General features: G+C 42.1%; 1 protein-coding gene across 3 annotated transcripts in view; it reads left to right on the top strand.

Annotated features, from left to right (window-relative positions):
- Egfr (epidermal growth factor receptor) overlaps positions 1 to 15358 on the top strand; it is a 199349-nt gene that overhangs the window by 157223 nt on the left and 26768 nt on the right. For 2 of the 3 annotated variants that reach the window (XM_069995962.1, XM_069995961.1), the window contains exons 16-20: positions 1216 to 1254; positions 5827 to 5968; positions 6984 to 7106; positions 8018 to 8116; positions 14048 to 14233. In XM_069995962.1, coding sequence (XP_069852063.1) covers positions 1216 to 1254; positions 5827 to 5968; positions 6984 to 7106; positions 8018 to 8116; positions 14048 to 14233 — 589 coding nt within the window. Of the gene's footprint in view, positions 1 to 1215; positions 1255 to 2100; positions 3265 to 5826; positions 5969 to 6983; positions 7107 to 8017; positions 8117 to 14047; positions 14234 to 15358 lie in introns of those variants that run through there. The other variant, XM_069995963.1, reaches the window with a different exon arrangement.

Genomic DNA, 15358 nt, shown 5'->3' with positions numbered 1-15358 from the left:
AGGAACAGGAAGAGAAAATATTTAGGACTAGCTGGCAGAGGAGAAGGGGATTAGTTCATTGGTACAATGTGTGCTTCGTATGTCCCCAGGTCTGAGTTCAATAGCCAGCAAGGGGGAAAAAAATAGGTAAGAGATATTCAGGAGACCAGATGACACTATCCAACAATAGTCCCCCTGGTCCTCCTCACGTATTTGAAGTGAACTTATTTATCTTTCCCAGGTCCTGAAAAGTAACTCTGAAAGCAAATTTATCCAGCCTTTTTAAATCATCATGCTATATAATCAAATAATAATGGTCACCTCCCCCCACTGTAATGGGGATGCAACAGCTCACCCTGAAACACTCATCCCTAAAGTAAATTCTGTCTTTTGTATGAATGTTGTCCCAGTCACTGGGCAGGACACGGTTCCCTCTTGTTTCTGGCTCTCTGGGTCTGTGATCATCACGGCCAACTCCCAGCCTTTGAGTCTTGTATCTTTGTCTCTCTTCCTTTCCTTTTTGCCACTCCTTCTCTTGGGCTTCCAGGTTCCTGCTGCATCTCCTATCCAGTTTCATTCTTAACTCATCAGGGTTTCCTTTCCTCCTCTTCTTCGTCTCATCCGGAAGTAAGTGCTATCTCAGGAGCACCTCTGACCACTCCCTCATCACCAGATGACTGGTCAAAGCACAAGCTTCTTCATAAACTCCTTGGTCAAGTTGCCTCAGGACATGTGTCTCCTCTCGGCTACCCCCACCCACCTCTCCATCCTGATGTTTACAGCCAACCATGACTGAGCCATCCCTGTGTTACTTTTCAATGATGACCTGGCTGTTTCATTCAAGGCCAAAATAATCCCTGTTACAGGCAAACTCTGAAAAGTACCTGCATAAATTAACAAATGTATTAATTAATACTTTAATTCAATCAACAATGAACTTAAATAATAAATCAGTTCAACCAACAAATTGATTTAATTGATAAAAATTGATATATTGGTTAATTAATAAATTAGTATGTTTACTGATGAATTAACAAATGAGATTACTGGATAATAAGTTAGTGAGCACCATCCCAACATACAGATCCACTGAGAGTAATCGAAAGTACCTTATTACACATTGTCTTATGATTTAATTTTAAAATCGCAAAATCAAATTTTAAGTTATGAAATAAATGCCAAAGAAGTAGGGTGAGAAAAAAATATGTGTAACTTTTTTTCTTTCATTTCTTACAGATGTTCTGGGCCAGGTCTTAAAGGCTGTCCAACAAAAGAGTGAGTATCACAGCTTTGGGGCTGATTGGCATCCTCCAGTATAATGAAATGTCTACGTTGTCTTTTGTCCTCCAGCCTTGGCAGGTTCTTACATCTCCTCTGGTCTAGCCTGAGTTCGCAACAGAGTAGGGCAGTTCATGCCGCCCTCCTGTCTCAAAGGATGACTGTCATCCACAGGGGATGTGATGCTGGGTGGGCTTTCACACACCGACCGTCTCTCCTGCTTTAGTTATACCACTTTTGTCAAAAGTCAACTTGTCTTAGCTTTATTCCTTTCTCTTTTCTCACTAATACTATCACAAACCTGTGTTTAAAAGTGTTTTTTCCGTAGCTGGGCACCAGTGGCTCACGCCTGTAATCCTAGCTACTCAGGAGAGTATCTGAGGATCTTGGTTCAAAGCCAAACCAGGCAGGAGAGTCTGTGAGAATCCTATGTCTAATTAACCACCAGAAAACCAGAAGTGGCATTGTGGCTCACATTGGTAGCCTTGAACAAAATTGCTCAGAGACAGCACCCAAGCCCTGAGGTCAAGGCCCACAACTTTCTTAAAAGTGGATCTGTGGCTCAAGTGGTAGAATGACAACCCTGAGCAAAAAAGCCAAGCAAGAGAACAAGGTCCCACATTCAAGTCCCAGGACCAGCAAAAAAAAATTAATTAATTAATTAATTTAATTAATAAAAAATTAAAATAAAATAAAAATGATACTGTCTATACAAAATTAGGTAATGTTATTATTCTCAAACTAAGACCCAGAAAGTCTAAGTGCCCTTTCCTTCTTCAACTAACCTGAGATGACACCATTCCTATTCCATTTCATCTCAGTATCTCATTTCTTTCCTCCCAGGGGAAAAAAATGGAAAACGTGGTGTCAAACATGAAGAAAAATGCTGAGTCCTCTTATGTCACAATGCTACAACTGCCTTTGAGTTATTTTACAAAAAGTATTCCTTATCACCCATTGTCCACTGCGGTGGATTCCCACCAGCTATCATGTACACCCACACACACACACAAAATGCTAAAAGAAAGTTTCAATAAAGTTCTTGCCAGAAAAAATAGTACAGTCAGTTGTGAATTGTCCTTTAATCCTAGATACTCAGGAGACTGGAATCCAGAGAATCACAGCTCTAGAGTACCTCAGGCAAAAATGTTATGAGACCTCTATCTCAACAGAAAAAAAAAATGTAGGCATAATGGCACATGTTTGTCATCTCAGCTACAGAGGAAGCATAGATAGTACAGAAGATTGTGGTCTAGACTGGCTGGGGCAAAAAGCAAGATCCTATTTGGAAAAAAAAATAACAAAAGAAAAAAAGGGCAAGGGTCAGGACTCACATGACAAAGTGCCTACCTGAGAAGCATGAGGCCCTGAGTTCCAAACCCAGTACCTCCAAAAATAAATAAGTAAACAAACAAATGTTACTTCCTTTTTGAAACACATTGCTGAGCAAAGGCACATGGGCTTCTTTTCTTTGTGTGCTTGTTTGAAATGTTCCACCAAGGAGAGCAGAATTGTAAACTCCTGTACAGACTCATCAGGAAAGCGTGTTATCATAATCCAAATGTTTAGTAAGAATCTGGGGTGATACACAATGAGTATACATTAGCCGTTTCTGCTGTCCCAGTCACACTTCCCCTGATACCAGCACATCTTTCCTTTCTGGTAATGCTTACGAAATCCTTTCTCTTACCAACCCTTCCTCAGCTCCAGCAGACTCTTAGCCAATATTCATGACGAAAGTGGATTTCCCAGGGCATCCGATGAAGACAAGCTAAAAGCATTGGAAACAATTGCCTTAGAACTATTACTTGGCTGTCTTTCATCCTTTAGAAGTTACACATTACCCCCCACTTTCTGGGAAAGTTTTTTTTTTAATTGTAAAAATACTGTACAGAGGGGTTACAATTACATGGGCAAGATAATGAGTACATTTCTTATCAAGCATTGTAGCCTCCTCCTTTGTTTCCCCTTCCCATCCCATCTTCCCTCCACTCCCCCAATCCTCCTCCCCCACCCCCACCAAAGTTGTATAGTTCGTTTTCAACATAACGACTTGTACATCTCAGTGTTGCAATAGGTCCACCTGTATCCCTATTTAAACGATTTGTTTTTCCCCTTCCCCTCCACAAATTATACCGACATCAAATACAGTGAAAGCAGGAATTACACTGTGGGGGAGGGCCATACAAAGCAACAAAGAAATCATCTTATAAATTGCATGAAATTTGCATGAAAGAAAAAACATTTGAATACATATCTTAGGGTTCATTTCCCTAACATCACCTTATCTGACCTTTTCTGCTTGACTCAGACATATACTAGTTATTGCAAATAAGGGAAACCATGGAACCTCTGTTTTTTTGGGCCTGGCTTACTTCACTTAATATAATTTTTTCCAAGCCTTTCCATTTCCTAACAAATGGGGCAATGTCATTCTTTCTGATGGAGGCATAGAATTCCATTGTGTATATATACCACATTTTCTTGATCCATTCATCTACTGAGGGGCATCTGGGTTGGTTCTATATCTTAGCTATGGTAAATATAAGGCTGCAATAAACATAGTCCTGCTGGTAGCTTTAGTGTGGTCTTGTTTGTGAACATTTGGGTAAATGCCCAAAAGTGGGATTGCTGGGTCATAGGGGAGCTCTATGTAGAGTCTTTTGAGGAACCTCCATACTGCTTTCCAAAGTGGTTGAACAAGTTTACACTCCCACCAACAATGCAGTAAGGTTCCCTTCTGTCCACATCCCCTCCAGCATCTGTTGTTATTAGAGTTCTTGATTTTAGCCATTCTAACTGGAGTGAGGTGGTATCTCAATGTTGTTTTGATTTGCATTTCTTTTATGGCTAGAGAGGTTGAGCATTTCTTCATGTGTCTATTGGCCATCCTTCTTTCCTCTTCAGAGAAGTTTCTCTTTAAGTCTTTAGCCCACTTATTTATTGGGCAGTTGTTTCTTTGAGGATTTGTTGTTGGGGAATTTAATTTTTTGAGTTTCAGGTATATTTTAGATATGAGACCCTTGTCTGTTGTATGGCTAGTGAAGATCTTCTACCAATCCGTGAGCTTTCTACTGATCTTGCTAGATATGTCCTTTGCCATGCAGAATCTCTGCAATTTCATGCAATCCCATTTGTCCAACCTTTCTTTGAGTTGTTGTGTTTCTGGGTCTCTATTAAGAAAATTTCGGCCTGTGCCAAGGAGACCTAGAGTTTCTCCTATTCCATCCTGTAATGTTTTCAGAGTGTCTACTTTGACTCTGAGGTCTTTGATCCATTTGGAGTTGATTCTGGTACAGGGTGATATATAAGGATCTAGCTTCAGCTTTCTACAAGTAGTTAACCAATTTTGCCAGCACCATTTACTGAAGAGGCTGTCTTTCTTCCATTCTATTTTTTTAGCTCCCTTATGGAAGATTAGATGGCTATAGGTCTGTAGGTTCATTTCTGGGTTTTCAATTCTATTCCATTGGTCCTGAGGTCTGTTCTTGTGCCAGTACCAAGCTGTTTTGATTACTATGGCTTTATAGTAGAGTTTGAAATTTGGTATTGATATTCCTCCAGCAGTGTTCTTTCTGTTGAGGAGCGTTTTTGCTATTCGGGGTCTTTTATTGTTCCATATGAATTTTTGGATTGCCTCTTCTATTTCTTTGAAGAATGAGGTTGGAATATTGATAGGTATCACATTGAATTTGTAGATAGCCTTGGGAAGAATTGCCATTTTCACGATGTTGATCTTTCCAATCCAGGAGCATGGGAGTTTTTGCTACTTTCTAAGTTCTGTTTTGATTTCCTTTTTCAAGTTTTTAAAGTTTTCATCATAGAGGTCCTTCACTTCTTTGGTTAAGTTAATTCCTAGGTATTTTATTTTTTGTGGGGCTATTACGAATGGAGTTACTTTCCTAATTTAAGCCACACTTTTCTCATTGTTGGCATACAGAAAAGCCTTTGATTTTTGAGGGTTAATTTTATACCCTGCTACTTTGCCAAAGTTTTGAATCAGCTTGAGTAATTTGGGAGTAGAGTCTATGGGATTCTTTAAATACAAAATCATCTCATCTGCAAAGAGGGAGAGTTTTACTTCTTCTTTCCCTATTTGGATCCCCTTTATGTTTGCATCTTGTCTTATTGCTGTAGCTAGGCATTCTAATACTAGATTGATGATAAGTGGAGAGAGTGGACATCCTTGTCTTGTTCCTGAGTTAAGAGGAAATGGCTTTAGTTTTTCACCACTAAGTATAATGCTGGCTGTAGGTTTGTCATATACAGCCTTTATTCTATTGAGGAATGTTCCATGGATTCCTAATTTTTCCAGAACCTTCATCATAAAGGGGTGTTGGATGTTGTCAAATGCCTTTTCTGCATCTACTGAGATAACCATGTGGTTCTTATCCTTGCTCCTATTGATGTAATGAATATATTAATTGATTTGCGTATATTGAACCAGCTTTGCATCTCTGGGATAGTTTTAAATGAAGTCTAACTCTCAAAAGATGCAAGCAATGTGTGGAATGTCAACGAGATCTACTGGCAAACCTCATTCTGCTTCATCTCTCCACCCCATTCCAGGACCAAGATCCCATCCATCGCCATTGGGATTGTGAGCGGTCTCTTTTTGATGGTAGTGATCGCACTTGGCATCGGGCTCTTTGTGCGCCGACGCCGCATCGTCCGGAAGCGCACACTGCGCCGTCTCCTGCAGGAGAGAGAGGTAAGCCAGGAGACTGGATGCCTTCAGGCCATCAGCATCTTCTACTTAGAGAGGATAAAAGACCTCCTTTGGAGAAACTGTCCCCGCAATTTCGTACTTTAGATATGGTTTTAGTCATTTCCATCACCAACAAATACATGTGAGAGTCAGCTTACAAAGAGAAAAGGTTCATGGTGGCCCATCGTTTTTTCAGAGGTGTCAGTACATAGTCATCATATTGTTCAAAGGAACCATGGTCAAACTTCTTTCCAGGATTAATTGGACCTGTTGTCTGAGATCTGTGGCAGCACATCATGGCAGAAGGTGGAGTAAAACCACTCACCTCATTTCGGGAATCAACAAAGAAAGAAGGGACAAGGGACCTGCTATCATTGTGGAAGGACACAATCCCAGTGACCTAAAGAATACCCATTAAGTACTGTTTCATAAAGGTTCAACCACCTGGGCAATTCAATGATGATTAGAGAGCTAGAACAGAAACTCTGAATGTCCAATTATATGCATAGTTGCATTTTGATATCTCCATCAAATGAATGTGCAAGTTTCTGGCCATGTCACTGAACATTTATGAGACTGACTGGAGTCTTGTCTAAGGAACATTCCCTGCTGTATGTACAGGAGAAGGCTTGTGAACAGAGAGACTGTAAAGGCCTATGGTTGGGATGTTACTTTGGATGATTCCACTGTCCACATATCCAGTTGTTTTGTGTTTAGTGCTAGCCTTCACATTGCCATTAGCCAGCATGTACAATAGCATTAGAATCCATTGTCCCTCATGTTTTATAGGTCCCGCAGTTAGCAAAAATGAGCATGGGTAAAAATTTTCCTCAACATGATGTTTCAGTCTAGCTTGAAAGAAGTTATCTATAGTGCTTTTCAACAACACGATGAGTGCTTTGTATTGAAGCACAGCCACACATCTAGCCACTGGTTCACAGACTCTAGATCTTGTACCACACACGTCGGCATGGAGAAGTGAGCTAGCATCTCAGATCTGTTCCCTTCTCTTTCACAGCTCGTGGAGCCCCTCACTCCCAGTGGAGAAGCTCCCAACCAAGCCCTGCTGAGGATCTTGAAGGAAACAGAATTCAGAAAGACCAAAGTGCTGGGCTCTGGAGCATTTGGCACTGTGTATAAGGTAATGTCTCTGGTGACAGGTCAACACTAGGGCTTTTGGAAAGCATCAGACTCAGCATATACCGCTGGTGGTCTGTATAAGAGGACTTTGGTCCTCAGCATGTCACTGATTTCTATTACCATCTACTCTTTGTTTTGCTGAAGCCTTGGGAAATTCCAGTCTTTCCCAAGTTATTGAGAAGAAGTCATTTTTAGTATAGTGACAAATAACTAGTCTTGTGATGCCAAAAGAAAGTACTCTTTTGTACCAGTCCTGAGACTTGAAGATGGCCTGAGCCTGTCCCTAAGCTGTTTTGCTCAAGGCTGGCATTCTAACACATGAACCACAGCTCTACCTCCAGCTTTTTGGTGGTTCATTGGAGATAGGAGTCTCATGGTCTTTCCTGCTCAGGATGGTTTTGAACCATAATTCTCAGATCTCAGATCTCGGTCTCCTAAATACCTCAAATTATAGGCATAAGCCACCTGTGCCTGGCATGACCAAAAACATTTGTATAGACAGTGTTGTTGACTTTTGCTGGAGTGCATAGGCCTAACAGATGAAGACAGATTACACTAAATATCAGGTCAAAAAACAATCCTCTTAATCTGTACCTTTCTAAGATCTTCTTTGTATAAAGTCTGGTTACAGTTAAGCCTAGACCCAGAATCTTAGGCTCACCACTGCCTTGACAACTGGCACAAATACAATCTTTAAAATAAAATAAAATCTAAATAATTATTCTGATTCAAGTTGCCTGCTACCAACAGTGCTTCTGAGAACGCATGTCTTCAGCACAGCCTCACAGCTGTCTTTCATCCTTTAGCACTGTGTCACTAGTAAAAATCTCACAAAGCAGCCTACTGCATGGTAAGGGAATTGTGGGCTGATGTATACCTTCTTCATCACTCCTCTGTTTTGTTATTTTGCAGGGACTCTGGATTCCAGAAGGAGAGAAAGTTAAGATTCCCGTGGCCATCAAAGAACTCAGAGAAGCAACATCTCCCAAAGCCAACAAGGAAATCCTTGATGTGAGTCTCAGCTTGTTCTTGAATTGTCCAAAAGCCCTGAACACAGGAAGCTACCTTTTCTGCTATCTGGCATCATATTGCTCTATCTTAGACATTTTTCGTCTACACATTCTGTATGCATGCTTTTCGTACTTTTTTATTTCCATGCTTGCTGTAGAAGGTACAAGACTCAACCTGCTCCATTCTAATCTATCCCAAATGGTGGAAACTAACGGTTGCTGGGCATCTGCCAGGGCTGAACTTTGCACCCACTGACACAATGAGTGCTCAAGACAAACTCACGGTACAGGTGTTATGTTGAGTATTTTTTGAATGAGGAAATGGTGGCTTATAGAAACTTGCTCAGCTTTGTTTAGCTGGAGTAGAAATGAAGCATGCCATTATTTCTAATTCTGAGACTTACTGCTGAATTATCTTGTCTTTGAAATGGCTCTTTTAAAAGTGCCAATGATGAACCATATCTACAAACTGTTACCTATTTTCTGTACTTTCTCCCAAAATAATTTAAATGTAAATTTTCAATGACCACTGGTTGTTACTTCCTAGAGTCTTGGGATTATTTCACAAGATTTTTGTTTTGTTTCAGTTCTCCTGGGCTTTCTCCACCTCCTTTAGACCTTCCTTAGCCAATGGTAAGGTTGAGTCCTATTTAGAAGAGTTTGGTTTAAAGTGCAAATCCTAGAATTGGATAAAATGTTCGTAAAATATTAGCTTAGGCATGCTGGAGGTAGTAAAAACTCCTGTTCTTGCCCTGAGACAGAGAATGTGAAAGAAGAGAGGAGTAAGTTAGATGTAAGAGAGGTGTAAGTTAGGTGTAAGCTTAGGTGTAAGTTAGAGAAATTAGTTTTTAAAAAAGAAAAACTGACTACTCATTTCCTCAGAAATCTGAATAATTGACTTTAGCTTAGGACAAAACTGCCTTCTATCTGACCTACAGACTTTGTAGTAAGCACACATGAGCCTTTTCAAAACGTGTTTGGATACAATGAATTACCCTCTACACTTTAATTTTCCCTAAGCATCTTGCTCTTTTTTATTAGAATAGTAAAACCTCACAATAAAGCACTCTAATAAAAGATGATGTATTACCACAGTGTGATAGAAAATCTTCCATGTTCATGATACACTTATCAAACAAAATTATCTTTCATCTTAATTGTCTACAGTGAGGGTCCAAGTCCTGTTAACATAATGTCAAGTCCCATTATGATAACCACAAAGAGCCTAAATAGACAAGGGGTTGTGAAGTTTTCTCATTTGTCATCTCTAGCCTCTCACCTATACTTTTTAAAAATAACATTTATCTGCCAAATTTGCTTCCTTAATTCATTTGTACATATTCAAGCATGCTAATAAGCTATATAAATAATGTTGATGTGTAAATTTCAATATAAATATTGAGTAAGGACAGTTTGGAAGTATTCTAAACAATAACTGTGTGTTGATAAGGCAGTAGTTTGTATGAAAAGTCTCGCTTCTCCCCAGACTTCTTAATTAGAGAAAATCTGCATTTGTGTGGGTGGAGATGAGGTAGAAGACAGATAAAGACTTAGAGATCAATTGCAAAAAAGGAAAGGAAATGTTAAGTGCCTATCATCTAAAGGTCCTTCTGCCACTTTTTCATCCTCTTTTCTGATCTCTTCTCTCCCCCTTGTTAATTCCTCAAACTTCAGCAGTTACAGCTATGACATGTAGTGAACAATGGACTTGGGGCTTCCTCCTTTGCTTGTCCTAAGGTTCAGCCTGTCTGGATCTTACAAATCATCCTCTCGGTACAGGGCATGTGCCAGGACTGGGGAGCCCCTTTCAGACACTGGACTCTGAAGGAAATAGTTTCTACAAGGGGAAGCAAAAGCCAATGATTCACTAGGTGTCAATGGCTCACACCTGTACTCCTAGCTGCTTGGGACCTGAGGATCATGGTTTAATGCCAACCAGAGCAGGAAAGTCCATGATACTCCTATCGGCAGTTAACCATCCAAAAGCTAGAAGTGGAGGTGTTACACAAGGGGTAGAACACCAGCCGTAAGCAAAAAGGCTAAAGGAAATCACCCTGTCCCTTGGTTTAACAGCAGTATGCACACACATATACATGCACGTGCATCATACACACACACACACACACACACACACACACACACACACACACACAGAGCCAACGATTCTAAGGCCAATTTCACCAGGTGCTAAAACAGTATAAGTAATCTTGCCACATGGGACAACCCACAGTCCATGTTTTTTTATTCTTTAAATACTGGCATGTACTTATAAATGTTTCCAGTAATTCAATATTCTGTGGCCCACCCACATACTGTAACTAACTCCTATTTGACAGATGCCTGTCAGTGGCTTAGTTAACTGGTAAGATTTTTGAAATATGGGAGGGGGAATAACTACCCTGCGTTCTAAGTCTAGACATGGGCTTCTCCTTAACAAATTTCACATGTCGTAAAAACTCTTTCACCAGCTATCACCCAAAATAGCACACAGATGAGGGAGACAATAACAAGGAGAGACCCCAAAAGTCATGTCAGCCATTAGGATGACATTATCATAGGCTTCCCAAGGTCATCAAAGTCTCTTGGACAACAACCTTGCAGCAGGACTCAGACAATAGCCATCAGGGTTTCCAGGGGTGACCTCTGCCCGCCACTTGTTGGTTCAGAGACTGTTGTGGAATACCAAGCATACTTGCCATGGGTCACAGTGCACCATCACGAATTCCAAGATAAACAGTGAAGAACAAAGCTTACTTTAACTTCTGTACACACCAAGTGAGCAGACACACGACTACACAGCGCCTCCATTGTGCCCTGGGGGAGGGGGGGTGAGCAGGAAATGACAGTCCCTTTCTGTTGGTCTATCACAGTGGCCTGGCAGGACTCCAGGCTCTGTGTGGCCTGACACCCACCCACACCCCCTGCTGTGTTCCCTTGTCAAAGTTCCAGGTCAGTTCCGCACTGACCCACAAACAGATGGACTGCTCAGACTGCTCTGCTCGGCTCTGCACATTTTTTTTCCTCCCCTCTAAAATGAATACAGTGTGTACCCAAATCTCAACCAGATCTTGAGAAAATGGGAACTGCCAGGGAATTTCTTTGGTATTATGGTTGTACAGCATCCAGACTTGAGGGGGAGAGACATGATTTGTACTTTTCTGGCAATCTTATGACCTATTAATTTTTCCATATACTTTCCAGTTTAAATTTAGAGCAAACAGTGGAAAGGGAATGTGAAACACATTTATTTATATGCCGTGTGTGTGTGTGTGTGTGAGAGAGAGAGAGAGAGAGAGAGAGAGAGATAAAGCTCTCAGCCCATTAATCAGAGAACCTAACAGGCACTATGATTTGTTTCTACACAGTAATATTGAGAGCCCAGGGTACTGCATGTGGGGTAGGTGGGTGGAAGGTGGAGGGAGAATTAAGGGCCAGGGGTTAGAAGGCCTACATTGGCCTGGTCCTGACATGGAGAAATATAGTTTCACATTGACCACTCATCTCACTGGGCCTCATTTTCCTCTTCTAACCATAATGACCTTAGACAAAGCACACTTACTGGTACTTCCCAGTTCTACAACTTTAAAAATTAGCACATTTTGAACAGAAAGTAAGGGCTTCACTATCTATAGATATTAAATATTATCCTGTACTTTAATGTTGTGATATTAAAACACACAGATCCAGCCAAGTGCCAGTGGCTCCTGCCTGTAATCCTAGCTACTCAGGAGGCTGAGATCTGAGATTCAAAACCAGCCTAGAAGGGAAAACTTGTGAGATACTTATCTCTAAAAAGCCAGAAGTAGGTTTTGGTTTAAGTGATAGAGTGCCAGCCTTGATCAAAAAATCTGGGCTTAGGCCCAGAGTTCAAGCCCCAGTACCAGCACACAAAAAACCTTGCTGTTTCTATCAGAACACAGGCACTCTGCATACTCAGAGAAGCATCCCTTACAATTGTGGGGTGAAATTGGCAAGCCAGGATTTGCAAGTGATTTAGCACCAAGGAGCACAGCCATTCTAGGACTGAGAATGCCTCTATTTCTTATAAATCTTGATGTGAAGACTGTTTTATAAATCATACAAATATATATCTACACTTTCAAATAATGGTCCAAGGCATTGGCCCTGCTGTGTCAACAAGGATTTGTCCAAATAGATAACCAGATCATCAGAATTTCCCTAAATCTTACCACACCTAGGGGTGGGAGAATGAAAGTTTGTCCTTAACCAGTTCTCCATGTTCTCTCCTGAGGAAAAGCCTCTGGGTACCAGAGGAATCCTGGAAGCTCCACTCAAGAGAAGTCATCTAGAGAAAGAGAAGAACGAATTCTGGGAACAGATGCCTGAAAGGAAATTAGAGAGCATGAGGAAGAGTTTAAGGAAAGAATAGTTTAATCGTACTTGTATTTGAAAGTATATGCAGAGGCTGGGGTGGATCTCAGTGGTGGATTGCAGGCCCAACATGTGTGCAGACTTGGGTTCAATCCCCAGCACCCCAAAAATATCTATCTGTCTGTCTATCTGTCTGTGAATATATCTGTTTGTATGTATACAAATCATCTATAATCCTTCCTACCACACCTCTACCATCTTCCTACCACATCTCCTGTCTTCAGCCTTGAGTCACAGCCTTCCTGCCGGGTTATTCCCAGCTCCACCACATTTCCACATCCTTCTCTGCCCCAGGATGCTTTCCCTTCTTCAGTGAGCCACTAAACTTGACCAGGTCCAAATTCCAAACCCAGGAGTTGCTGAGATGTGAAAAGAGCCTCTAACTCACTCTCCTGCAATCTATGTGGACTCTTCACTCTGTTGCACCCACATGAAAGGTCACCATCACTTGTATTTTAAAGAGAAAGGATTTATGGGTGGAGGTGGAAGATTCCTTAATTCTCTGTCAGAAGAGAGAGCCCCATTGTATGCCTCAGTTGTAAATAACTTCAGCTTCCTCAGCTTCACAATGGCAAAGGGGTCTGTATTTATGGCTCTGTCAGCTAAGACTCCTGGCTTGGCAACCAGCATGAATGGCATTGGGGTCAGGGGCAGGTACATTATGCAGAACAGCATGGTTTTCCCATCAGGAGACTGAGACAGACAACCTTTCTTCAGAGATAGTCCCCAGCAACCAGTGGAGTCTGGAATCACTGTTCATTCAGTGCTCTGTTCCCTTGGAGGGCTGAAACTGATTGTTCTGTGCAAGAAGTGCTTTGGGCAGGGTCCCTACCACAAAGGTTTTCTTCCTGGTGGTTTGGCGGCCCCACCTGGAAGCTTTTGCCATCATACCTGTTCAGTGCCTATGTCATGAGATTCCAGTGGAATGAGCGAATCATTGCCTGGGGTACACCTGCCCCAGGTCAGACTTCCACAATTCCCTGTCAGCTCTTCTTAGATTTTGAGGTGGGGTAACTTTCCAAGTAGTTCCTCAAATGAGAGATACTCAAAATGCTTTGGGTCCTTCTTTTCATCCTACATTTTGCCCATGCAACCTGAGTCTTTCCATCAAGTAGAATCCCTGTACTCACTCTGTTGGTCCATCTCCCACAAAATGCCCTGTCAGTCAGTAGCTCTGAGTCAAAGTCTCTGACATGACGTATCTGGCATGACTACATATTTTCAGACTCAAAACTGTGTTTAGGGCCAGGCATTGCTGGCTCACAACTGTCATCTTAGCAACGTAGAAGGTTGAGAGCTAAGGATCCACAATTCAAAGCCAGCCTGGACAGAATCTCCAGTTAAACAGCAAAAGAAGCTGGTTAGAATGCCAGCCTCGAGCAAAAAGGGAGAGCATCTTGGCCCTGAGTTGAAGTCCCAGTACTGGCACACACAACATTATTTTAAGCCATTCATCTTTATCACCTCGCAGTTCAGGTGCATCTCCCTTCAGCCACCATGGGGAAGCCTTTCTGATCCATCTGCTCTCCCTCCCTCACAGGAAGCCTACGTGATGGCCAGCGTGGACAATCCCCATGTGTGTCGCCTTCTGGGCATCTGCTTGACCTCCACCGTCCAGCTTATCACACAGCTCATGCCCTTTGGCTGCCTCCTGGACTATGTCCGAGAGCACAAGGACAACATTGGCTCACAGTACCTTCTCAACTGGTGTGTGCAGATTGCAAAGGTAAATGCGCAGGGATGAAGAGGCAGGCTTTGAAACACAAGGAAGATGTTCCATGCAGCAGTCACTTCCACTGGCTGCGTCTTGCCTTTAAGAAATGATGTAGAGGGGCTGGGAAGGTGGCTCAGTGGTAGAGCGCTTGCCTTGCATGCCTGAGGCCCTGGGTTCAATTCCTCAGCACCACATAAGCAAAAAGAAAAAAGCCGGAAATGACGCTGTGGCTTAAGTGGTAGAGTGCTAGCCTTGAGCTCAAGAGCTGAGGGACAGCGCCCAGGCCCAGAGTTCAGGCCCCACAACCGGACCCAAAAAAAAAAAAAAAAAAAAAAAGAAATGATGTAGACTCTTAGTAAGAGCTCCAAAGAAAGCAGCAACTGGGGGAATAAAGAAGGCAGGGAAATGAAGCAATTAGGTCCTTGATCCTAGGTAACTGTGTTTGCCAAGAGTGTATGTCTGTGTGTTTGTCTGTCTGTGTGCAAGACATATACTTTTCTCTATATTAAATTGAGTTGATTGGCTGGTACACTGAATCAATGCCCAGCTACCTGTTCATTGGAAACCAAGTCCAAATCAAGTGGACAATTTTCTCTTTGTTGAGTTCTCAGCACAGTTGGATGTGTAGTTCTTCTTTCTCTTTAGTTCTTTCTGGTGAATCCTGGAGTGATATGCGGTTGGAAGCTGGTTTTCCCCTAGTCAGAACTTGAGAGCAATTACACAAATCAAGCTAACGCCCCATGGACAGGGTGGATGCCGTGGCAAGAGGCCTGGTGGTCAATTTTGAGAAGGCTGCAGAGGGGAACAGGTGCCCCTGTTATGTGGCAGGGGCTCCTTCCATGTCCCATGTTGACACACTTGCTCCAGAAACAGAGGTGGAAGGTGAGAGAGGGCGTAACAGCTCCCACCTATGTACTGAGGATAGGCACAGAGCAGGAGTCATAGCTGTTCATAGACCCCAAAGAATTTTCACTCGCAACTTCTCCCCATCTCAATTTTATCCCTGCACTGACTTTTGGCACCTAACTTGCTAAATTTGATCTCCTCCCCCCTCGATAATACCACTCTCTTGAATTTAAGGAATCTGTGGGCAGGTGTTATCCCTGAGTGTACATCATTGTTCCCATCTCCTTCAGA

The sequence above is a fragment of the Dipodomys merriami genome, unplaced genomic scaffold (assembly GCF_024711535.1).
Source record: "Dipodomys merriami isolate MVZ:Mamm:240054 unplaced genomic scaffold, mDipMer1.0.p SCAF_5, whole genome shotgun sequence".
Classification (NCBI taxonomy): Eukaryota; Metazoa; Chordata; class Mammalia; order Rodentia; family Heteromyidae; genus Dipodomys; species Dipodomys merriami.
The sequence above is the reverse complement of the archived record's forward strand: the minus strand, read 5'-3'. Positions and strand labels throughout refer to the sequence as shown.